Genomic DNA, 23,914 nt, shown 5'->3' with positions numbered 1-23,914 from the left:
AATAGTGTTCTTTTTGTTGTGGATTAAAGTCCTGCATGCTGAATGGCATTCCATTTGCAGGCGGTGCTGTTCATTATGTTCTTTTTTTTTTATTGTAAGTTCTCGTCAATAATAGGTTAGTAGTTCTCTTGTTCACGTCACAGTAAAATTTTTCACTTGCAGTATAATAACTCCTTTCTCACTCTGGGGTTTAATTCAAACCATCTTAGTCATCATTGTTGTCGATTCTGACCTCATTTGTTTCCCTGTCCTTGCTTTCCTATTGGACCAGCCCACTTTGTGCCAGCTCTCCACTCCCTTCTCCCTTCCATCATGGTGGTAGACACTTGTATTGATTGAAAACATGCTCTGTTCAGTGAGTTGGTACTGGGGATGGACTTTTTCTGTGTCTTCCTTACTTTTTGTTGAGAACTTGTTTGGCCACATACCTAAAATAGCTCTCTGACGTGTACAGTCCTGTTGAGGAATGCTGCTGTGGCTGTCCAGAGTTCTCTGTGGCAGGAAGTTATGCAAACGTGCAATGCCGCGCTCAGAGCCTTGTGATTAGGGTCCCAAAAGAGACTTTGTTCTTTAGTTCTTTTTTCCCTTCAGAGTAGGCTGGCTGGCTTCCATATGGACAGCAACATCCCTTAGTCCCTGTTGCTGGTCGCTTTTATGCAAAGACCTTGGAGATTTTCTGAAATCACACAGATTTCAGTGTTATTTATTTATTTTTTTATTGCCCCTCATTAACTTCTCAAATGAGTAAGTTGCTTTTGTTCTTCCTACCAGCCGCCCTCTCTCTCCCAATTCTCCTCTTGCCCCTCCTACCTGCCTTTTCCCTGTTTCCACCCTTCCTGTAGGGCACTATTGGTGTTATGTCTCTCAGTGAGGGGTGTGGCCGTGACCTCCACCGTTGAGTAGAAGGAGCAAAGTTGGCTAAGAGGATTCCTCTGCTGGCCTGAGCTGCTGATTCACCATGTGTCATCATTACTTTGTACAGAGATGCAAAATGAAACATGTTACTGACCTATTCACTATGCTGGCATGACTCAGTTGATTCTGTTAGCACTGCACTTGGAGATTTGTGTCATCAAATAAACACTTAAAAATAAGTAGTTCCTTTGACATGTTTACTGGTCAACTTTAGATTACACTAAGCTGACGTGTGATATCTCCAATACTCCTTTTGCTTCTACTTCACCTGCTATATGAACAGCATGCTACTGCACGTGTTGGAAGTGTTTATGCGGCTGTTTTGTTGGAACCACTGTGGATTATGGCAGATTAGGTTAAACCGTTCCAGTGTTACTTAGTGTCTTGCCGGGCCAAGACAGCATCTACCCGCCGTCTAAAACTTTTTGAGTTCCAGCAGTGGATCTCACACATAAATTTAAGTGGCTTCTTAGTATCCAATAATCTGTTCAACTATTTTCTTTCATCGGATAAACTATATTGCCAAACTTTTACTTGCCCTTCCTAAAAAAAACATATTCATGTTCCAATCGCTTCCATTTCCACAGGTGTCAAATTCACTCCTAAACAGGCAAACTACTTCTACAAACATTTGCAAAAGAATGCATCTCTCTCCAGAGCTCATTGAATTCCAACGTGGTTCCATCATAGGATGCAACCTGTGCAGTAAAGTCCAGCAGCTACATTTCTTCTCTACTAAATATTCCACTGTCAACTGTTAGTGGTATTACAAGAAAGTGGAAGAGACTGGGAACATCAACTCTGTGTGTAGAGCTAGCCAACTTTCTGGAGAATCCATGGCTGTAGACATCCAATTTTCATGTGCCTTTCAGATTAGTTTAGAGAACCTCATGCAACGATTTTCCACGGTCATGCAGTTGCTTCAAGGCCTTACATCAACAAGTTCAATGCAGTTGTGCAAAGCAAAGTTCCACTGGACTAAAGACTAGTATACCCGTATTCTCTGGAGTGACCAATGACTCCTTTCGTTTGGCAGCTGCCAGAAGAACACCACTTGCCTGACCACATTGTGTTAGGTGTAAAGTTTGGCATAAAGGGGATTATGGTTCATGGCTGTTTTTGTGAGGTTGTCTTAGCTCCTTAGCGGCAGTGAAAGCAACTCTTAATTCTTCAGCACAACAAGGCATTTTAGATCATTTAATGCACCCAGCTTTGTGGATGCATTTTATAGATTGCCCTTTCCTGCTCTATCGTGACTTCACTCCAGTGCAGAAAGCAAGGCCAAAATAGACATGGATGAGTGTGGAAGAACTTGACTGGTCTGCACAGTTCAGACCTTAACTTGATTGAACATATTTGGGATAAATAAGAGTAAAGACTACCATGCCTTCTCATCCAACATCAGTGTATGATCTCACAAATGCATTTATGGAAGAAATGACACATATTGTCATATTTTGTGTTGGGTAAGGCTGGGAGTGGATATGTTTGTAGGAAGATTATTTTTTCAAGCATAATTTCAAGCATAATTTAAAAACCTTTAGTTTCATTAGAGGGAGTTATGTTATCAAAACTTCACAGTATGTGTGTACTGTGTGTGTGTTGGCAATTGAAAACTGACAGCCTTTATTATACCTTCTTTAGGAATACACAGGTACTCTCAAAGGTGCATGTTGAAATTAGAGGTTTATGTGATGTAAAAAATTACTGATAGCTGTAACATTTTTCCACATGATGTAGTGTGATGTAATTCAAGTAAAAAGCACTCAAATCAGAAGAAACACAATAAACAATATTTGCATAAATATGTATAATGGTAAATGTTTGTGAAGCAATTTGGGAATTCAAGTTTAAGCATTAGATCTTCTTGAGTTCATACCTGACAGCAGTTGTTGTGACTCTCACTAACCTGAAATAAAATTCAGTTGTTTTAGTGAGGTAGGATTACAAGGAACAGAGAGGGGTCAATTCTCCAAAATGAGACTGAAACTCGGCAGGGAGGAAATCTACATGATTTCACCAAGCGTGGCTCAACGCTTCATATCACCAGAATAAGTGAATATTCATAGTGAAATATGGTGGCAGAGTCATGCTCTGAGGTTGCTTTTCTTCATGTGGAACTGGAAGTTTTGTCAAGACTGAGCAAGGCCTTTCAGTTTTCACCTAAATGTTTCTAGTGTTAGCTAGAAAACTAATTAGGTTTTTCAAAATCAGATTAAGTTGAAACCAGTAAAAAAAAAAGTCTGACACTAGAAAATATTTATTAATTCATTCTGAGTCTTTCTGAATGAAAGATTCAGAATGGCCTACAGTCAGAATATCACTAATTATTTTATCTTTTTTCTTATAGCAAATGTGTTTTTCTGTTTAAATGTCCACAATGTGTCATAATTTATTATTGAAAACAGGGTTGAAAGTTTTTAAGGTTTTTTTTTTACACCACCCCAAAAAAATGCTTAAGTGGTTGGTGTTCGCTACTCTGTCACCATTTGACTTCATCGCAATGCCTGAATGTGTGTGGAAATAAACTACATTTTCCTCAAATGAACATGGATTGTTGGGCTACACACATTTAATGGCCTTTTTTAGCATTAATAGTTTTACTTAGGTGGAAAACATGTATATCTTAAATATAAAAAATAAATAAAACTGTTGGGTTTTGCCTAGTCTAAGCTCTGTTCCTCTTCCTCCAGGATGGCTTGGACGCGCTGGTATACGACCTCGACTTCCCTGCCCTTAGGAAAAACAAGAGTATTGACAACTTCTTGAATAGATGTAAGTATCTTGGATCATAGCTTTCGCTCTCGTGTACCCGTTTTATACGGGTTGTCCCATTTGTGTTCATAGACTGCCTGTTACAGGGTTTATATGCAGCGCTGCAAAGAAAGCTGTTTTTGTGTCTGTCAGTATGTATGCTTGGACACAATAGGTGTCTACTGCTTAGTGTCCCCAACAAAGGGGCTTTCATAAATGACCAGGTGACCCGCATGATGCATATCAAGGTTGGTTTCTTTTTCCTCACTGCTCTCAAACCTCGAAACCCCCTCAATTTAAATTTAGACGTCATGTAAATATTAGTCCAAGACTGTTTTTGTTTTTCTTTCATTTTAAAAAAAAAACTTGATTCTCAGTAAGGATTTTTCTTGGAAATGCCAACTATCATATTACAGTGTGTTACAGTGGAGTAGTTTTTATAAAGCCAGCTATTCTAAAGTGGGGGCAGGGCAGTGATGTTGTAACTTGGCCTTGTACGTCTTTAATTTCCTGAATAACATCCAGTTAACCTATAATTTAATGAAAACAACAAATACTCCCTCTCATCCTTCTTCTGACATACCTCAGCATGTTGCCCCTGGTTGTGCAGAATCTGTTATTTTGGTTTTAGAAAGAGAAAAAAAAGTGGTTGACCAAAAGAGGACCTGCCACTTCACATCACCTCAGTTATTCCTCGTCTCGTCTTTTTGTGCAAAGCATTGATGGATTTGGACTAATGGATTATCTGCAGAGACCCTGGACCTCAGTGGCTCGAGTTGCCTGAAGCACTCTTTACTCCAAATTCTCTCGATTCATTTTGCTTTACAAAAAAAAGTTAAATTGAATGATTGCTCCATTGTGTTTGTGCAGAGAAATACTGAACAAAGGCTGAATCTAGCAAACACACAATCAAATGTACACTTTTACAACGAATATAAAATCCTATATTTAAACAATACACAATAATTGTCATAATAGCGTACTACTTTATTTTCGTATCAGTTGAACTTTGATGCTCTCACACGCTGCGTTTCCATGCACTCCAGTGCCAGTTGTGGCCTATGTGAATTGAAAATTGTCCCCCTAACGCAGCCTTGACCAAACTTGGCTTAATGGTGGATGCAATGCTTCTCTGGGGAGCTGGAATTATTACACTGGGTAGAGGCCAACTCTCAATAGGCAACAAACTTTCCCTAAACACTCTCAGATTTTTTTCTGGTTGGTTTGCCAACAATTTTGCTTGCGTTCAAAATGCAGATTTTCCATGACTCTCAAAGGAAATGTGATTGTGAAAACAGATTCTTTACGGCATTAAGTCAGTGTCTAATTTTGCTGTTGAATTTCTGCAACTTTAGAATTACTGAGTTTTTTTCCATGAATTTCAGAATTGATTTACTCTGCGATGTGGAGTACATAGTGGCTTCTGGAGGATTTTAAAAAGTCAAAATTAGTCTTAAATTCAATTGTCTAATTTTAGGTCTTTTAAAAAGTCTTACCTGCAGATATTTCGTCTTAAATTTAGGTTAATCATTTAGGAAAAAAAGTGGCGTTTTACTTAGTAGCACTATTGGCACTTTTAGAATAGAATAGAATAGAATTCAACTTTATTGTCATTGCACTGTCACAAGTACAAGCAACTGAGAAAATCTTAAACAGTAACAACTGCCTTTGTGCAGTGGTTTACTAAAACCTTACTGCAATAAGTATTCTACTGTGTAGGATTCTGTGTAACAGCAATTGAGTCACATGCCAGGGACAATAAACACAAACGTAAGTTGACAAAGTAATATTTAACTTGGGCTTAACTTGCTTAGTAACTTAAGTCATTCAGTAAGTTTGATCTTTAAAAGTTGCATTTTACCCACTGGAACTTGCAGAAAATGTGCGAAACCTTTTTCTAATTGTTGATCTACCATTATTTTTTCCATACCAGATAAAAAAACAATTAGTAAAATCCGTGATCTACGAATGAAAGCAGAGGACTATGAGGTGGTTAAAGTTATTGGAAGAGGTGCATTTGGAGAGGTTCAATTGGTAAGAATTTACCGTTTTATTATCTTGTATTAAAGGTAAGGAACTCGCGTGAACGCCCAACTTTCACTTGCTTGTTTTTTTTTCTGTTTTTTTTAGGTAAGACACAAATCCACATGTAAAGTATACGCCATGAAGCTGCTGAGCAAGTTTGAGATGATCAAAAGGTCAGACTCTGCTTTCTTCTGGGAAGAGAGAGACATCATGGCTTTTGCCAACAGTCCATGGGTTGTGCAGGTAAGCTCCAATTTAATATTACAGATGGTGAAGATGTAAAATGTCAAATATTAATTTACTTTGATATCACGCTATGTTTGGTTTGTAATAATTTTGACTTTTTTATTTTATTTTTATTTTTTCAGCTCTTTTTCGCATTCCAAGATGACCGCTACCTCTACATGGTGATGGAATACATGCCCGGTGGGGATCTGGTTAACTTGATGAGCAACTATGACGTCCCAGAGAAGTGGGCCCGCTTTTATACAGCGGAGGTGGTGTTAGCACTGGATGGAATCCACTCCATGGGCTTCATTCACAGGTGATGGCCACGACAAACATTTTGATCCTATTTCCTATTTTATTCTATGACAACAAAGATAAATGTTTAATTAAATGTTGTGGAGTAAACCAATACCAATCAAATACAACAAACGTCTTTAATGGAATTGTGTAATAATCTATAAAAACCTTCCATTGCAGTGTAAGTTGTCTTTGTTTATATGTTTGCAGATAACAAATGTTTGACTTGAATGTGCTGCTGCTTAGCCATTTTTGCTGACTGTTTTTGTTTTTGTTTCAACAGAGATGTAAAACCTGATAACATGTTGCTCGACAAAGCAGGTCACTTAAAACTCGCAGACTTTGGAACGTGCATGAAGATGAATGAGGTATCATTTTCATTCTCTTAAAAAAAAAAACAACTAAATACAATTTTTATTGAATTTCTTGGATCTCATTATGTTTTTATTTCAGTAATATAATTAAATGGTTTTGATATTTTTTCCCCGTCAGGATGGGATGGTACAATGTGACACAGCAGTTGGAACTCCAGACTACATTTCACCTGAGGTACTGAAATCCCAAGGAGGAAATGGCAACTATGGCAGAGAGTGTGACTGGTGGTCAGTAGGAGTGTTTCTTTATGAGATGCTTGTTGGTGAGTCTTTTTTTCCCAGCTGTTTTATAATAAACCCACTATTCACCACAAAATAGGTCAGTGTCATGTAACTGAAATTATTGCTCTTAATTTTTGACTGTCTTGTGCACAGGCGATACGCCTTTCTACGCAGACTCATTGGTGGGGACTTACAGTAAAATCATGAACCACAAGAATGCCCTGACCTTCCCGGATGACAGTGACATTTCCAACGATGCCAAAAATCTCATCTGTGCTTTCTTGACTGACAGGTTGGAAATCAATAAATGTTTTGCTTGTTTAGGCATCCACTGCATTGAAATAATCTAGCATGTATAACTGGCGTTCCACTGTCATGGAGTCTATTGAGCTGTTCAAATGCAAACACCTCTCCGCCACGTAGGGAAGTTCGCCTCGGCCGTAATGGAGTAGACGAGATCAAGAGGCACCCTTTCTTCAAAAATGACCAATGGACATGGGACAACATCCGAGAGAGTAAGAATTTTTTCCTTGCTATTTTATCAGCATTTTACAAATCCCATTTCATTTAACAGTTGCAACACTGTTATTTCAATCATGAGGCCAGTGATCATGTTTTCCATTTGACCTACTGTGCAGACAGTTGCAGGAAATTCTTGCAGACAAGCCATTCATTCAGTATCCTTTCCAAGACTAAACGTGATTCCTGCTCAGAGTAATCATTGGCAGCACAGCCTCTTTGAGGCCAAGAACGGGGAGGCAGTCGAACTCCTGACGTTAATGTGCTGCGAGTGACGCTGCAACACGGAGCGATTGGAAACGTAGGGGTAAATCCAGCAGCTGCACTCAGTTCTTTAGTGGCTTTATGTCTGATAGGTTTCTGGGCTGAAGTCAGCACTTTGCTGTTCGCTGCCTCTGTTGACTCAATGGTAAATCAGCTCTGCCAGACAACTGCTTTCATTTGTTTTTAAGGGTGTCTTTGAACTATATCTGTAATGCTAAAAGATTTGTGCAAAGGACACTGCAGATCTTTAGACATAATTGAAAAATTGTTTTTCAGAGCAATTTTTAATGCAATAAGCAAATTACTACACTAGGTGCTTAAAAACACCATATCAGCTGAAATTCAGAGATTGCAATCTCTTTGGGTTTGGATCAGATGAGTCACCTTTGTGAGTTTGTAACTCCTTGGTGCTAATCTTGTACCTAATCGCTTTTGACTGTGTAAAAGTGGTATTAATCTTTTTTTCTTTTAGCCGCTGCCCCTGTGGTGCCTGAACTCAGCAGTGACATAGACACCAGTAATTTTGATGACATCGAGGAAGACCGGGGAGAGGAGGAGACCTTTCCCATACCGAAGGCCTTTGTGGGCAATCAGCTCCCTTTTGTCGGCTTCACGTATTACAGCAATCAACAGTATGTCTGTCAGGCGACTCTTATAGCTGTAATTTAGAACCGTGTTGAACTATTTTTGGTGGGATTATCCAGGGATACGTTGATCGTAGTTTTTATAAAACGATTACTGAGCGCTGTTGGAAAAGTAAACACAGTGTTGTATTGATGGAAAGCCAACATGCTAAGGAGACAGACTCTATGAATTTGCTTCATCAGCTGATTTGGAAAACAACATTTTATTTTATTTTTTTTAAAATGATCCTGACAAAATCACAGAGGCTTGGAAAATACACCATCTGCAGTGTATTTGCATATCAAACATTGTTACATAAAATCTAAAAGACTATTTTGTTTTTGGTGGACGCTTGAGTCTGAGCGAATATAAACACTTTTAGTTTGAGTTGTTTTAAATGGCAAAGTTCAGCTAAACCTCCCCAGTTTACATCAGACTGCCCACAACTCTCAGGATTTATTTACTGTCCAATAAGCATCTTTCTGCTACACATAAGGAAACTCTTGCCAGGAATAACTTCACAGAACCTCATTTCAAAATACCTGAACTAACCTTTGAAATCTGAGATTTCCAAATTCTTCCTACCTTTCCATAGTCAGCAAGTTTTCAAGGCAGACAGAGGTTGAAAGCTCAGAAGGATAAAACAGCAGCTGTGCTAGCTGTTATCTACTGAAAGACTCACTCTTTAAAAAACCCTTAAAAAGTCAACAAGGAATTTGGTAGGAAATATAGTTTTATTTAAAGTAGTCTTAGCATGACAAATGAACTAATTACAAGGACAACCTAGTAAGCAATTAATTAAAGAGTAAAGAGAATCTGAACTGAAATGATTGGAAGAATTGTTTTTGTTGGCAACATTGGTATACATAATTGAAGTGAAGCATTTGTCCTAAGATTTTCTTTACAATTTGTATATTTTTATTGTCTTTATTTCCTTAAAAAATCTTCCCATTTCCTAAACTGAAATGGGAAGAGACTCATACTCTCCCCCTTTTTTTTCAGTCCTTTGCGTGGATCCGCTGCCTCAAAGACCAGCGACAAACGTAGCAGTTCAACAAAAGAGGACAAGAGTCATGTGAGTGCAGTATGACACATGAGCTCAAAGTGTAGACGATGTGAATGTCTGTCATTTTCTTCATCTGTCAAAAATTTTTTTTTACATTTTCTCTTTTTAGCTGGAGAACCTGCAAAAACAGATCTACCAATTAGAGGAGCAACTCCACAGAGAAATGCAACAAAAAGATGAGCTGGAACAGAAATGCAGGTATGTATTAAAACATTACTCTTGCACAATATGCATTTGCTGACCTGATTTAAGTGAAAACATATGAAATGTTGTGACTTCATCCCTGCTGAGTGTAGTTGTTTAAAAGAATCCCACAAGCGACTGTTTCTAGTTAAACTGTTAGATTTGTGAAGGAAAATTGCACAAGGGCTAAGTTACTCACTTGGTGTAGATTGATCCCTTCCAGCCTGGTGGAATTTGACTCTTTGATTATAAACAGGAAGCCAAACTTTGCATTCAGCTGTGACTGTAAGATTATATGTCTTGTGCATATATAACGCATAACATTTCTGTTCTCCCTAGGGCATCAAACACCAAGATCGAGAAGATTATGAAGGAGTTGGATGAGGAGGTAGATGCTCTTTTTTTAACTTTATTTTTAAGAGACTTGAAGTAAATATGAACAAATTTTAATGCTGTGTCCTGATGAAAGAGCCACAGTTCTTCAAACACAAGTTAGCAGTGGGAAGTGAAGTTAAATAAATGCCTGTTTATCATCTTTGGCTTTGGGTAAGGATTTGGTTTCTCCTGCATCACAGCTGCTCTCTGTTTTTCCTTGCCACAGGCGAACCTGAGGAAGAGTGCAGAAGCCAGCGTGTCTCTGCTGGAGAAAGACAAGATTATGCTGCAGCACAGATTCACAGAGTACCAAAGAAAAGCTGACCAGGAGGGAGAAAAGAGGCGCAACTTAGAGAATGAAGGTAAAAATAATGAAGTGCTGCTGACTTTATAAGTGGGAGGCTTTCAAGTTCAAGTTCTTAAAGTGCCGCACGATCCAGTGGGATTTTTGAAATGGTGAACTCTTGGTGCATTTCTGCATCCCTCTTAACTTTTCAAAGGCTTTACAACAATGTATTAAGCTACGAGATTTCAGAAACATACTTTCCTAAAAAAGAAGCTTTTAAGAGATTTGTAAGATATTTGCGTGGATTAAGAAGTTAACTGAGGCATTGTCTCTCCCTTCTTCCCCCCTCCCATTTAGTGTCAAATTTAAAGGAGCAGCTTGAAGATATGAGGAAGATCAGTCAGAACTCACAGGCCTCAAATGACAAGATTGTCCAATTGCAGAAGCAGGTACACACACACATTTGTATTTATATCCATATCAGGACTTGTTATTGACTTTTTTCTTTCATATTAGGAGCTGCATATTTGCCTATCACCCTTTTTTATATTTGATAGAATGTATTATTTTCCTACCACTTTGTGTTGGTCCATCACATAAAATAGCAACAAAATATGTTGAAGTTGATTGTTGCTAACCAGAGTGATGAAGAGTGTTCATCATCACTTTTTTTTTTTTTTTAAATCACAATCTGTGTGACCAAGCACAAATAGACAGCAACACTGTCAGTAATATCAGTACTCTGCTGTTGGAGCACGATTTAAAACCTTCTGTTGTTCCTTTTTTATTAACGTAACTGAAAGCTGGAGGAGGCAAACGACCTGTTGCGAGCGGAGTCTGACACAGCGGCGAGACTGAGGAAGAGCCACACGGAAATGACGAAGTCGATGAGCCAACTGGAGACTTTGAACCGTGAGCTGCAGGAGAGGAGCCGGGCCGCCGATGGAGAGAAGGCGCAGCTAGAGAAGGAGCTGCTGCTGCTTCAGAGCACGCTGGAGTCGGAGCGAAGAAACTACAGCGAGGGATCAGAGGAGATGAGGGAACTGCAAGGTGAGCAAATAAGTCTAAATAAGATTCAATCCATCTCAATTAAATTCAGTTTAGTTCATTCAGTTGAATATTTTTCCTTCTAGGATTTATATAATAGAGATTTAAGTGGGAAGCGATTAAAACAATTTGAATAATGCTCCCTCCATCTCACTACTGCGCCTTAATTACAATGCGAGTGATGGAAACCCAAGTTATATTCCTTGTTTGTAACAAACTAATTGATTTTGTAATAATTGTGGCTGACTAGTGCTTTCTGCTCAGCGAGATTGGCTGGACTGCAAGAAGACAACAAAAACTTGAAGATCAATCTTTCCAAAGTGGAGGGAGAACGCAAGCATGCCCAGGAACGGAGCAACTACCTGGAGAAGGTATACACAAACGGCACGAGGAGCAGCCATTTTTGACCTCTAGAAATTGTTGTGCATTTCATGTTAATCTTTGTTTATACAACAGGAAAAGAACAGTTTGGAGATTGACCTGAACTACAAGCTGAAGACCCTACAGCAGCGTCTGGAGCAGGAACAAACCGAACACAGAGTGACGCGGGCGCAGCTCACAGACAAATACGAATCTATTGAAGAAGCCAAATCAGCTGCTATGATTGGTACGCCAGCCTCGTGTCCAAGCATGCCCCTCCACTTTCCCCTGGTCTTTAACTTTTTGGGGGATATATTTCTTATTTTTCACAGCCTTTTCCACCTTTAAGTAAATCATATTTTCAAGCCTCGCCTTTCTGTTATGTGATCCAGAGTTAGCTTGAGGTGATGTTTGGGTTAGAAGAATTCAAAGAATAGAAGCTGCTGAGCATGTTGGGACATCACCTCATTGAATTTGAAATAGAATTGCTGCTTGAGATTAATAATAATACATAAATTTCTCTCTCTTATGACCATGAAAACATCCACAGGGCCCAAGCTTTGAAGTACACTACAGTACAGTAATTTGTTAAATAACATCCTCAGAGGTTTAAATTTGGCTTCTAGATGAGGTCAAAGAACCAGAGGGAACTATTGATCAGTAAATCCATTTTTATTAAATGTTTTTACAACTTATAGGCTAAAGAAATTCTAGTTTATTCTTAGTTTTTTTTTGTTTATGACCTTAAACCTTTCTTGTGTAAAAAGGGAACAGAGGTCTTCCCGGTTCAAACCTGTCCATATCGGTCAGTGTCTCCTTTTTACTGGAGATTTTAGGTCTAGATCAAGATTGCTTCAAGAAATTGTCCCTGAAGTCAAAATTTTTAACGAAGGCCTCCACTTTACCCGACTACTTCTGTTGGCTGTAGAATTAATCTAGCCTCTGTCCCTGCTTTACTGCAGCTGTTCAGCAGAAGATGTCAGAAGAGACCGGATCAAGGATAAGAGCAGAGGGCCGTGTGGTGGAGGTTGAGAAGCAGTGCTCAATGTTGGAGTTTGACCTGAAGCAGTCCGTGCAGAAAATGGAGCAGCTGATGAAGCAAAAGGAAAGACTGGAAGATGAGGTTAGTAAATGGCTGATATACATGGGAGTTTAATGTAATGCAGGGTTCATACACAGTCTGGAAAAGAATTGCTGTTATTGGTTTCCAGGTTGGTTTACGAAAATGCAAATGTTTTCCCCCACCCCGGCTAACTTTCTTGTGGCCTTTCTTTTCTTCTTTCCTTCATACATGTTTTCTTACGTATTCTTCTTTTGCTTATTGTCTGTCCTCCTGTTTATCATGTTCTTCCTTCTGACCTGTCCTGTCCCTTTACTTTTCTACTGTTTCCTTAATTCAGTCCTTTCTTTCCTTCCTTGTGTCTTACCTGTTTTTCCTTCTATATATTTTCATTTTGACTTCCTTATCTTGGTCCCTTATTCCTTGTGCTTTTCCTTCCTTCCGTCTTTATGTCCTTATTTCATTGTTTGCTTCATTCTTTGTCAATGTTGTGACATGATTCCAGCATTGTGGTGTTTCAGGATGCTTGGAAACCACAGTTTATGCGATCCTATTACTATTCAAGCATTCAAAGAGTATTTTCTAATCCGTAGTTCAGGATGTTTTAAAAACGACGTTAATAATTATGTTTTTTCTCCCTCTAAACCATCACCTCTCTCAAATCTCCCTTCGTCAGTTGAAAGGTTTGCACACACATCTGGATCAGGAGTCAAGTAAGCGCGTGGCGGCCCAGAACGACCTGAAGAGCCGCACGCAGGACGTGGATCGCCTGAGGTGTTCGGAGAAGCAGCTCAAGCAGGAGATCAACACGGCGCTGGAGAATAAACGCTCACTGGAGTTCCAGCTGGCCCAGCTGACAAAGTACGTTCTAGAAATGCTTTTAGAAACATGTCTTGTTAAAAGGTTAGATTGAGTAGAATAATTATTTGGGGAATGGGTTACTCAACCATGCTGGCACTTTCTTACTGCGAAACAAGCTGGCAGCAGGTCCACATGGGATTTCTTATTTCCTTATAGTGCGACGTGGGTCAGTAATTCTCTTAGGAAGTTAATGTGTAAATTGCTTTCCAATTGGCTGTTATTTTCAAATGAGTGCTATTATTCCAGCTTAGAACATGAGCAGGGCAAAGCTGATTGGAGACGATGTTTACCCAACAGGATTAGGCTTTACTGCAGCTCCGGCTCCTTCCACTAATCCTCTAGCCCGGTTCTACTAAATAAGATGATTTTAGATTCTTGGTTTTTTTATTTATTTTTTTTGGAGGGGTGGGAGGAGAAGGAGGAACTTAAGTTTTGATGATTGCATTTGTGAATTGAACAAATGAACACATGACTTATTTGGGAGTTGTTTTGACAGACAGTACAGAGGCAACGAAGGACAGATGAGGGAACTTCAGGACCAGCTTGAAGCCGAACAGTATTTTTCTGTAAGTGAAAGTCCCACAGTCCAGATGTCTCTTCTATTTTCCTACTGTAGACTCATCACGCGTTTCCTCCTCTTGCAGACACTTTACAAAACTCAGGTTAGGGAGCTGAAAGAGGAGATTGAGGAACGGAACCGGCAGGTACAAGACGCTCAGAAGAAGGTGCATGACTTGATAAGTGAAAGGTACGTGGTGAACTCCTGTTGATGTTTGTTGCTGCTTTGAGAATCTGCGTCTGAGGACTTTTATTTATTTATATTCTGTGGCGCAGAGACTCGCTGTCTGCTCAGCTGGATCTGACGGTGACCAAGGCCGAGTCTGAGCAGCTCGCTCGGGCTCTGCAGGAAGAGCAGTACTTTGAACTCAGCCAGGAGAGCAAGAAAGCAACGGCTCGGCACAAGCAGGAGATCGGTGAACGAGAGGCCACTATTGCACAGGTGGGGTTAACCTGAAATACTTCCGTTAAAAGCTTTACTTTTGTGGCTTTAACTTTAGTAACCTGGAGTGATCAAAATGATTGTTTTCAAAATTGCGTGCAGCTTGAGGAATCCAATAAAACTTTGACCAAAGACGTGGAGCACCTCAGCAAAAATAATACGGAGTTGAGCGAGAAGCTTCATCTTCAGGAGGAAGGTACTGTCTTCTGCTGAATCTGTCCTTGTTGCTTTGTGATGATGTCATCATGCTGTGCACCATTCAGTCTAGAAAAGGATGGAATTTTACAGAACTAGTTTTTAGGTCTCTAAAGATGGAAAAAGGAAATGGAAAAGAGTAAAAATTTGCTTCCTGTCCTTTTATCTGTCCTGTTGTATGTCCCTTTGTCTATCAGTTTATCCATCCATAAGTCATCCAGCGGTCCAATTTTTCCTCTTTTTCTATCTACCCATCCTTCCATTTCACTCCATATTTAAAGAATGATGACCACTATAGAACTATTTGCCATTAATTAATGGTAGATTTTTTTATTTATTTAAACCTTCATTGTAGGAGTGGGTGATGTAAACTTTGAATCTTATCACAATACTTTGTGGTGCTATTGTGTTGATAAGGATTATGATAAACATAAACATCTTTTTAGGTAACTATAGCTATGACATTCATAGTGTCACCAACACAAATATTGTTCTTGAAAAACAATTCCCCTTTGAAATAGGCCACTTACTTAAAAACAGTATGAATTTTATCTTTAAGCTGCACACAGTAAATCCATTTAATCATATTTTTGACATTAGTGACATTTATTGATGCTCTAGTGGAACAGAGGAGAAAATAGAAAAACATTTCCAGTCAGTTTGTTTCTTATTTACCATAAATAACTGAAATTGATCATGACAACAATAAATCAAAAACACGCTTTTTTACAATTAATGATAAACGATGGGATGAACACCACTTCCAACTTTCTACTATGGAAATTTTAAATTGTAGAAGTTTTGAATTTTTGAGGAGCACTTTTATTGTTAACACGGACCACATTTTATCTCCTAGAATACCTCTCCCAGAAGGAAGAGATCATGGCTTCAGTGAAAGCCAACTATGAGAAAGTGCTCCAAACTGAGCGCACATTGAAGACTCAGGTATAGATGAGATTCTGAGGTCTGCAGATATAATGTTCTGAGTAATAGCGAAGCGACTGACGGTTGGTATCCCGTCTTTTAGGCTGTGAACAAGCTGGCAGAGATCATGAATCGTAAAGACATGAAGCTCGACCAGAAGAAGAAAGGTAGCACCGCAGAACTGCGCAAGAAGGAGAAAGAGAACCGCAAGCTTCAGCAGGAGCTCAATCAGGAGAAAGAGAAGTTTAACCACATGGCCATCAAGTACCAGAAGGAGGTCAACGAGATGCAGGCGGTGGGTTACTGGTCCCAAATAACAAAATAGAGATGGAGTATTGCTTGTGTAATTTGATTTTAATACAGAACTCTTGACCTTGCCGTCTCCAGCAACTCGCAGAAGAATCCACATATCGCAACGAGCTGCAGATGCAGCTGGCCAGCAAGGAGAGCGACATCGAGCAGCTGCGCGAGAAGCTGAGCGACTTGCAGCAGCGTGTGGAGAATTCCAGCGTCACCAGCCTGCAGACGGATGAAACAGACAGTAACACTGCAGGTAGATGGATGGCAATGGTGCAACTCATAAAAAACAAATCTGATTTTTTTTTTTTTTTAAATATCTTCTTATCCTTTTGCTATCCTATGGTAAACATTTATCAGTTTTAACTTTTAAATAACATTTCTGGTTGAGTATTACCTTGACATACATCCAATATATCTTGTTTGTAAACAGTGACTGTGCAATAGATTTATGATTTTTGCCTATAATGGCGTTTTTGTCTGGAGCAGGTACCTAAGCTGGAGATGTGTGTTTTACGGCCAATTTCAGATCTTCAGTTTCTGTAAAGTTTTGATCTGCCAGTACTGAGTTTAACTGAATTTATTTTGATAGTAGCTGTAGAGAAATATTAGAGCAGAGTTACATTTTTTACTGCCTTTTATTCCGTTGCTTTTTTATAATGACATCTAAAGTCGGGTGCCTTTTTTCAATTTAGGAGGAAAAATGTTTACCATATCCATGTTTTTTGGTATAACAATACTTAAATAACATTTTTTTTTCACTCTGACCTACTTTTTTTTGCTAAACATAAAATGTAACTTAACATAAACATTAGGAGAATTGGTGTGTCCATCGCTTTGAAATCAAGCTCAGTTTAATAATTTATGTCCAGATAAACAAATATTGATCCTTCTCTATTATTTCCTGCGGTTGGCATCCAGTTTGATGAATTTTGGCGCCCCCACCTGGCTCACTTCAGAACTTTCTTGCACATTCATCACAAAAAGTAACACCAGCTGATTCGATTGATAGATATACCAAAATTAGTGTAGCAGATGCCTAACTCATCCCTGTAAGGTTTTATACTTGGAGGAATGTTTTACTCTCATATTAAACTATAAAATTTCATGGTCTATGCTGAGCAGAGATTTGAAGGATATAACAGAGCAACTTTGCTATATTCCATTCAGCCTTCCTGTTACCTTCTGAAAGTTTTGCTCTCCCACAGTGTTATTAGTAGAACATGGTTTAAATAGCTTCTTACATCTCCTTGCTACTTCATTCAACAAAATTTGAGTCCTTTTTTACTTACTAACCGCTGCTATGGCCTGGTTTCCTTAGAACTGATGCGTTCACTGATCAGAAAAAGATTGGGAAGTAAGCTGCTGTGGTTACTGATTAATTTTAAAATATTTTTTCAAATCTCTTCATGAACATTAAACTGTTTGCACAGCTTTGTAATTGTATGCAATTGTATGTGGTTAAAACACTTTCTCTCATTTCCCTTTTTGTCCAGTTGGTTCTCCTTGCTCTTATCTCTGTAACTTCTATTCCTTTTCCTCTGTGAGTAACTCGGTGGATGAACCCTTGTTGCCCGTCATGTGCTGCAGCTGTTGTGTGTTGGTTTTGTTTTGTTTTTTTCTCCTGATTTATCCAAATATTATTCTGCCTGAGCTGCTGTATCTGTTGAAGTATTACACTTGAGAGAAAAGGCAATGAAGTAAATTATCTTTGAAAATCATTTAAACTAAAAAGTGATACTGCCAGTGAAACCACAAGGCTGCTTTGAGTGGTAACGTGGAAAGCTTATCATGCGTCACATTTGGGACTTTTTTCGTCACACTAATAACCTGCTTTTATATAAGTGTGTTTTTCAACTTATTACACTCTAGTTTTGTCTTTGTCAGCATGTTCACCCGAAGCGATGCTCACGATGGCACATAGACCGCCCTCACGCCGCTACGTTTTCTAGACCAGGCCGTTTGAGTTCACTGACCCCATGATGGCTGTGGTTTGTGTTTTTCAGCCGCATGCACCGCCCTCCTTTGTAGTTTTAACACAAGAAAATGTAGAAATGTAACCCACGCTGCATTCGTTTGTTTCTGTGAAAGGACTGGGTGATTTACAAAAAAACTAAAACATAAAACCACTTACCAAATTGCGCCTGCAGCGTTGATTTTAACATATTCTAAGCAGGGTTCCTATGCCGTCTGGAGACGTTTAGAGTTTGATTTCAGTATTTTCCAGGTCAGTAAAAGTAAAAAAAAAAGAAGAAACATGGTGTACAGAAAAAACATTTGTAATTCCAGACTTTTTTCCCTATCCCATTATCTAAATGTTTCTTTCCCTCTGTCCTTTGCTTCTTGGCATCTTTCCATCCTCATTTTTCTGCCCTTTTTCCCAACTTTATGTTCTTCATTATTTATTTTTTTGTGTCCCTTTCTTGTTGTCTTTTCCGTTTTCATTAATTTGTTCCTTTGTCATTTCCTTTCTATCCTTCCTCACCTGCTAGATGTTGTCTGTCTATCCTTCTCCTACCTATGGTTCCTCTGGCCTGCTCTCCTGGTTCCTATCTCCATTCCTTCCCTGTGTTCTGCCATCTTTTTCTTTTTGGTTACTTCCTTTCTTTCTTTCATTATTCCTTCCTTTCTTCCTTCCTTGTCTGGCTTTCTTGTTCCCCTTCTTTTCTTGTGTTCCACATCCCTTTCTTCCTTATCTTTTTGTATTTTCCAACGTGTTCCCGCCTATTCTTTTTGTCTGACCTTCCTTCCAAGTTTGGAATTTTTGCAGGTCACATCTTTTTAAGCTTGCCTTTTGTATTTTACATATAAAAATTAACATAAAGGACTAATGGGTAATCTTGCAGGAACCCTGTCTAAATAAAATATTCCACGAACTTGCTGTTAAAAACTGTTAACTCTGTTTAATTTCCTCCTGCATGGGATATTTATAGTCCTGTCACTGGCTTCAGTGCCGTCTCCTTAAACCTTGTCATATATATATATATTTTTTTTTTTTTACAGCAGCCTTGTAGTACGGCCTTGGAGTTTTGTTTTTCCCCAGTTGATTTCTGATTGCTGCATGGCCTTCTTCCGGTGTGCTTCATGAACCACATAGATGTTAATTGTTTGCATGTGGATTTCTTTTCAGAATCCAGACTGGAGGGTTGGTTGTCCATTCCTAATCGTGCTAATATCAAGCGATATGGATGGAAGAAACAGGTACGCTTGCTCTTTTTGAAATCTGACTCAACTTCCAACTTTTTGACTGTTAAGCGAAGGTTCCACTTACTGTGTTCTGGATAATTGCAGTATGTTGTGGTGAGCAGTAAGAAGATTCTGTTCTACAATGATGAGCAAGATAAAGAACAGTCTAACCCCTCCATGGTACTTGATATAGAGTGAGTACTCATTTGTTCCTATTATTTCAATTTTGCATGGTACTTCGTCTTCACTAAAAAAAATAAACTGAAACTAGTCAATCATGTATTATATTCTTGTCAGTTCTAATTTTTGTCATTTCTTTTTCTTTCCTAGCAAACTATTTCACGTGAGACCAGTCACTCAAGGAGATGTGTACCGAGCCGAAACGGAAGAGATTCCTCGGATATTCCAGGTTGGATGCTTGCGACCAAGATGGCAGCCGTTACGCTTCATCCTGCCACGTTTCCATTAGACTCAGATTTTTGTATGCTTGTCTTTTCAGATTCTGTATGCTAACGAGGGAGAGTGCAGAAAGGAAGCGGACATGGAGCCGGTCCCTCAGGGTGAAAAGACCAACTGTCTCGCACACAAGGGTCACGAGTTCATCCCCACACTATATCACTTCCCCTCCAACTGTGAGGCCTGCGCCAAGCCCCTGTGGCACGTGTTCAAGCCTCCTCCGGCTCTGGAGTGCCGCCGCTGCCATGTGAAGTGCCACAAGGACCACCTCGACAAAAAGGAGGACGTCATTGCTCCTTGCAAAGGTGAAGTCCCGCCTTTTGGACGCTGAGCCCAAAAAAGTCTAGAATTTGCTGAACATAACCAGACTTTTCCAATCTGATGCAGTTAAAACGCAATGTTTACACCATAGGATGGTATTTGCATGTTAAACGCTGTTATTTAAAGCTGAAACACAACCTGCTATATCCATGGAAACAATATAGATATTGGGTATGAACGTTATAATGACATTATAATATTTATTGTTATTTAGAAGTTTTATTCAAAGACTAAAGCAAATATAAAGAATAAACACCTTCTGTAACCAGTGGTACAGGGTTCCTGCATTGTCTGGAAAACAAATTCAAATTTTAAAAAAATTTATTGATCCCAAAAGGAAATTAAATAGTAATACCTTATAAATCGTGACCCTATTTCTCCTATCGTCACTGGACAATAACTTTTTTTTTTTTTGTGTCAAATTCTTTCTTTTTTTTCAGCTTCACACACAAAAAAAGGAAGATTCATGTTTTGACTGATCTTAAAGTGTCACTAGGAGAAAAACAGTTGGGGAGGAATTGTTTGTTGTTGCACACCTGCTTTTAGGAGTAAAATCCAAATGACAAAAAAAAAACACTGAGGTAGAAATATTGAGATGAAATTTCTAAATTGAAATTGAAGTGGAACCATTTAATCAAATGGTAAAAAAGAAGAGCTGTGACAGCCATGCCTTGTGCAAGTCAGCTACCCAAGCCATGTGTTGTGTAGCTGACTTTATACTTTAGAATATTTGATTACAAATAAATTCTTTGTTTTTGTACATGAACAACTTTTGGTCGCACTGAAAACAACCCTGAAGCTTCACCTATAGTGGTATCATGATTTAAATATAACTTATTTCTGTTAAACAACATGTTGCTTCAACCTTCACATTGGAGAGCCCGTTTGCCTCGTTTGAGTGTTAATCTGCAGTCTTTTCTGTTATCTCTAACAGTGAACTACGACGTGACCTCTGCCCGGGACATGCTGTTACTGGCTGTGACCCAAGAGGAGCAAAAGAAATGGATTGGCCACCTTGGAAAGAAGATTCCTAAGACCCCTCCATCAACGTTTTCTAGAGTCTCGCCTCGTAGCATGTCCACTCGCTCTGGACCCAACCAGTCCTTCCGCAAAAACCCCAAAAGCAATACGGCAAAGCTGAGGTAACTTTACTGTGTAACTCTTATTCAAGGTTTTAAGTTGTTCTTGTTTATCACACATCATGCACATAATTTTACAGCTTCAATGTTGCAATAACTCTAAGTCTCTACGTAGCATTTTTCTTGGGGGGGGGGGCGCAGTAAGTGAGGATGTGCTGTAGTCATAAAGTTGATCTTTTTCAGCCCCAACTTGAAGGCTGAGATGTGGTAAAGTCAGTCACATGACCTGCTGTTTGTTTCCTGTGTTGTAGCAGAGCGCAGTCCAGCCTCCACGCAGCAGACACAACATCAAGCACTTGTTGACAGGAACTTCTTCAGAAAGTGTTGATGTTGATGTTGTATTTTAGATGTTTCCTCCTGACCTTCAAATCTTTTTTATTTATTAATTGCTGCTCCTGGGTCTTTTTTTTTTTTTTTTAACACGAGACTTCCTGGTTGTTGTTTTTTTTCCTTCCTCTTGGGATCTCTGCAGTTTGACACTTGGGATTTGTTTTTTCTAATTGACACCAAGGTGGTTTGGGATTTGCGAACTAACTATATACTTTGCAACTCTCATTAGAGTTGCCCATATTAGATTATTTTCTGTCAAGCATGAGCCAGATTTGAGCTAATAACAGTTGCATTACCTGTTCGACTGAATACTAACAAATGTAAAGATAAATAGTTTTTTTTACTGGTGTTTCTTCTGTCTTTCAGCTAACCATCTGAACCGTTGGGACTTTTTCTGGACTCTAAAACTTTCCCTCTTTTCTCATCAACAAAAACGGAAAAAAAAAAGCCTGTAGTATATTAAAAATGTATTGAAAACTCAAAATTGCAGAACAGAAGCCGCTGGAAAACTGCAGTTCACGTCACACGGCGCGCCATCATGGACTTTAAAAGGCCGAATCTACTCAATCTGCTTCCCGCCCCCCTTCCTCCTTTTCTCTAAAAGAAGTATCATCAAACTCAACGAACTCAGTTTTACATTGCAACCAGAAGATGGCGCACTTGTGTTGAATTAAGAACGGACAACAGAAATGGAAGCACTCACTCTGGCATTCTCTGCTTCACGTTTTGTGACGGATATTAATGGAAACTGGAAATGGGAAGTGTATGGACACCTGCAAGTGTGTTTTCATTTTACGGTACTGTTATACAGGGATTATAGATCTGCAGTAAAACGTTGGACCTCAGGGGTGGAAAGTAGATATATCTGTGTAGTAATTTCTTTCCCCACCTGATGGATATTTCAGCTAAATGCAACAGTTGTTTCCAACTTTAAAAAAAAAATGACACGATGCCTTCATCTAGCTATTGTTGTTGGCCTTTTTGCCTTTTTTTCTTCTTATCACTTTGCAACTCTGTTATCAGGTTTGGCGCAGCATTTTTTCGTGGGGGACATGAGTATTAGATCTTTTGAGTATTGAGAACAGAGCATGCAAGATCATCATTTAAATCTATGCATTATTTTTATTATAATTATTTTTATTGCTCCAAGCCATAAGGAGAACTCGACTGTATTGGCATATAGGAGTCATAAAACTTAACGGATTTTGTTTTCTGTTTATTTGGTACATTGTCTCTGTAATATTGTTTTCTTTTTGTAATGTATTGCCTTATACTGGTTGATAGAGAAATGGCTCAAAAGGAAAACATTAAGTTAACAAATGTAAAACTGCACTGTTTGACTTGAGTGTAAATTATTTGTAGAAGACTAAACAGGTGTAGCATTTGGCCCACCTTGTGCCTTAACGTTTGGATATTGATTTTACTGCCATATCGTTTTTTTTTTTTTGTTTTGTTTTTGTTGTTTTTTTTTTCCAATTTTTGTTGCAACATAAGACAAATCTTAACTCTTCCATTGTTTTTTCCTTCTTTTTTTTTAAGAAATTGCAGCCGGTTTGGTTTTTATCAGAACATTCTTTGTCTGGTTATGAATATTAAATATATATAAATACATTAAAATACCTCTTTAAGGACACAAAGCTTCCAAACTTGGTTCATGTCATATTAGAAGTTTCACAAAGAGTTTACGCAAAACTAGTCTGTGTGAATGATTGACATAATAACAAGGACAAGTTGTATCTCCTGTGTTAAGTTCAGTTATTGAAAATCCCCCTATAGAGTGTACATAAAGAAAGACAAAAGGATTACGGAATACCTTCACAGTCTTTCCTTTGTAAGATTTTTATTTTCTTTTCAGTAAAAAAAAAAAAAAAAAAGCACTGGAAATATGATCTCTTGTGTTGGATAATTTGCATGGGTAATTTGCATTGGACCCCGCACTGATGGATATGTCAATAAACATATCTTTATCATGTTTGTTTACTTTATTTATCAATTTATATCTGAGTATTTAAAGGGATGTTTGAAACAATCACAACACTTGTTGAGTCCCTGAATGAGAAGTTTTGTCCCTTGGTCTTTTGCTTTATCGTTATCTATTCCTGTAAGTTTTTGATTTAATAATTGAAAATTGGTGTAAGCAATTCTCAAGTGGATGAGTATAGTCAAATCTATTTGGCTCTATCAGAATGAATATTTGGTACACAATTATACATGTCAAGTATGTATGTTAACTTTAATGATCTAATTTTCTTAAAATACCTATTTCAGTATTAGTAAAACTCACTAAAGTTTGTTAAATCTAGACACTTTAGGTCATGGGGAAGACTGTTGACTTAACTCGTGGTCATTAACCTTTTTCACATGAAAGGTAATTTGGTTTTCAATTTCAGTAATTTATATAGAAACATTTTGATTCACTTTATTGGAAAAAATAAATAAATCCAGTCTATTTTCAGTCATACTAAACTAAGCAAATCAGCAATGCTATAGATGAGCTACTAAAGGTAATAATGGAAAAGCTTCTTAAGAGTAGTGGCACCTCCAGAGATACTTCACAGGGGAAACCAGGCCAGTAAAAAGTGTGTGTACTAGTATTTATTCATTGG

The 23,914-nt window shown here is 38.5% G+C and overlaps 1 protein-coding gene across 2 annotated transcripts in view; it reads left to right on the top strand.

Moving 5' to 3' along the window:
* The window catches only part of rock1 (Rho-associated, coiled-coil containing protein kinase 1), a 33,106-nt gene extending 9,828 nt beyond the window's left edge, over window positions 1–23,278 (top strand). Inside the window, exons 2-33 of one of the 2 annotated variants that reach the window (XM_032565333.1) lie at window positions 3,609–3,690; window positions 5,603–5,703; window positions 5,800–5,937; window positions 6,063–6,238; window positions 6,503–6,587; window positions 6,712–6,856; window positions 6,969–7,107; window positions 7,239–7,330; window positions 8,071–8,230; window positions 9,225–9,297; window positions 9,398–9,486; window positions 9,811–9,859; window positions 10,073–10,208; window positions 10,490–10,581; window positions 10,936–11,182; window positions 11,444–11,550; window positions 11,636–11,786; window positions 12,502–12,662; window positions 13,276–13,460; window positions 13,957–14,026; window positions 14,105–14,208; window positions 14,295–14,460; window positions 14,563–14,656; window positions 15,512–15,600; window positions 15,683–15,874; window positions 15,967–16,132; window positions 19,007–19,077; window positions 19,168–19,256; window positions 19,393–19,471; window positions 19,562–19,823; window positions 20,774–20,981; window positions 21,675–23,278. In XM_032565333.1, the coding sequence (XP_032421224.1) occupies window positions 3,609–3,690; window positions 5,603–5,703; window positions 5,800–5,937; window positions 6,063–6,238; window positions 6,503–6,587; window positions 6,712–6,856; window positions 6,969–7,107; window positions 7,239–7,330; window positions 8,071–8,230; window positions 9,225–9,297; window positions 9,398–9,486; window positions 9,811–9,859; window positions 10,073–10,208; window positions 10,490–10,581; window positions 10,936–11,182; window positions 11,444–11,550; window positions 11,636–11,786; window positions 12,502–12,662; window positions 13,276–13,460; window positions 13,957–14,026; window positions 14,105–14,208; window positions 14,295–14,460; window positions 14,563–14,656; window positions 15,512–15,600; window positions 15,683–15,874; window positions 15,967–16,132; window positions 19,007–19,077; window positions 19,168–19,256; window positions 19,393–19,471; window positions 19,562–19,823; window positions 20,774–20,981; window positions 21,675–21,678 (4,002 nt within the window). In that variant the 3' untranslated portion in view covers window positions 21,679–23,278. Of the gene's footprint in view, window positions 1–3,608; window positions 3,691–5,602; window positions 5,704–5,799; window positions 5,938–6,062; window positions 6,239–6,502; window positions 6,588–6,711; window positions 6,857–6,968; window positions 7,108–7,238; window positions 7,331–8,070; window positions 8,231–9,224; window positions 9,298–9,397; window positions 9,487–9,810; window positions 9,860–10,072; window positions 10,209–10,489; window positions 10,582–10,935; window positions 11,183–11,443; window positions 11,551–11,635; window positions 11,787–12,501; window positions 12,663–13,275; window positions 13,461–13,956; window positions 14,027–14,104; window positions 14,209–14,294; window positions 14,461–14,562; window positions 14,657–15,511; window positions 15,601–15,682; window positions 15,875–15,966; window positions 16,133–19,006; window positions 19,078–19,167; window positions 19,257–19,392; window positions 19,472–19,561; window positions 19,824–20,773; window positions 20,982–21,229 lie in introns of both variants that reach the window. The other variant, XM_032565332.1, reaches the window with a different exon arrangement.
* The last annotated feature ends 636 nt before the right edge of the window (window positions 23,279–23,914 follow it).

This window comes from Xiphophorus hellerii, chromosome 6 (assembly GCF_003331165.1).
Source record: "Xiphophorus hellerii strain 12219 chromosome 6, Xiphophorus_hellerii-4.1, whole genome shotgun sequence".
Taxonomy (NCBI): domain Eukaryota; kingdom Metazoa; phylum Chordata; class Actinopteri; order Cyprinodontiformes; family Poeciliidae; genus Xiphophorus; species Xiphophorus hellerii.
The sequence above is the reverse complement of the archived record's forward strand: the minus strand, read 5'-3'. Positions and strand labels throughout refer to the sequence as shown.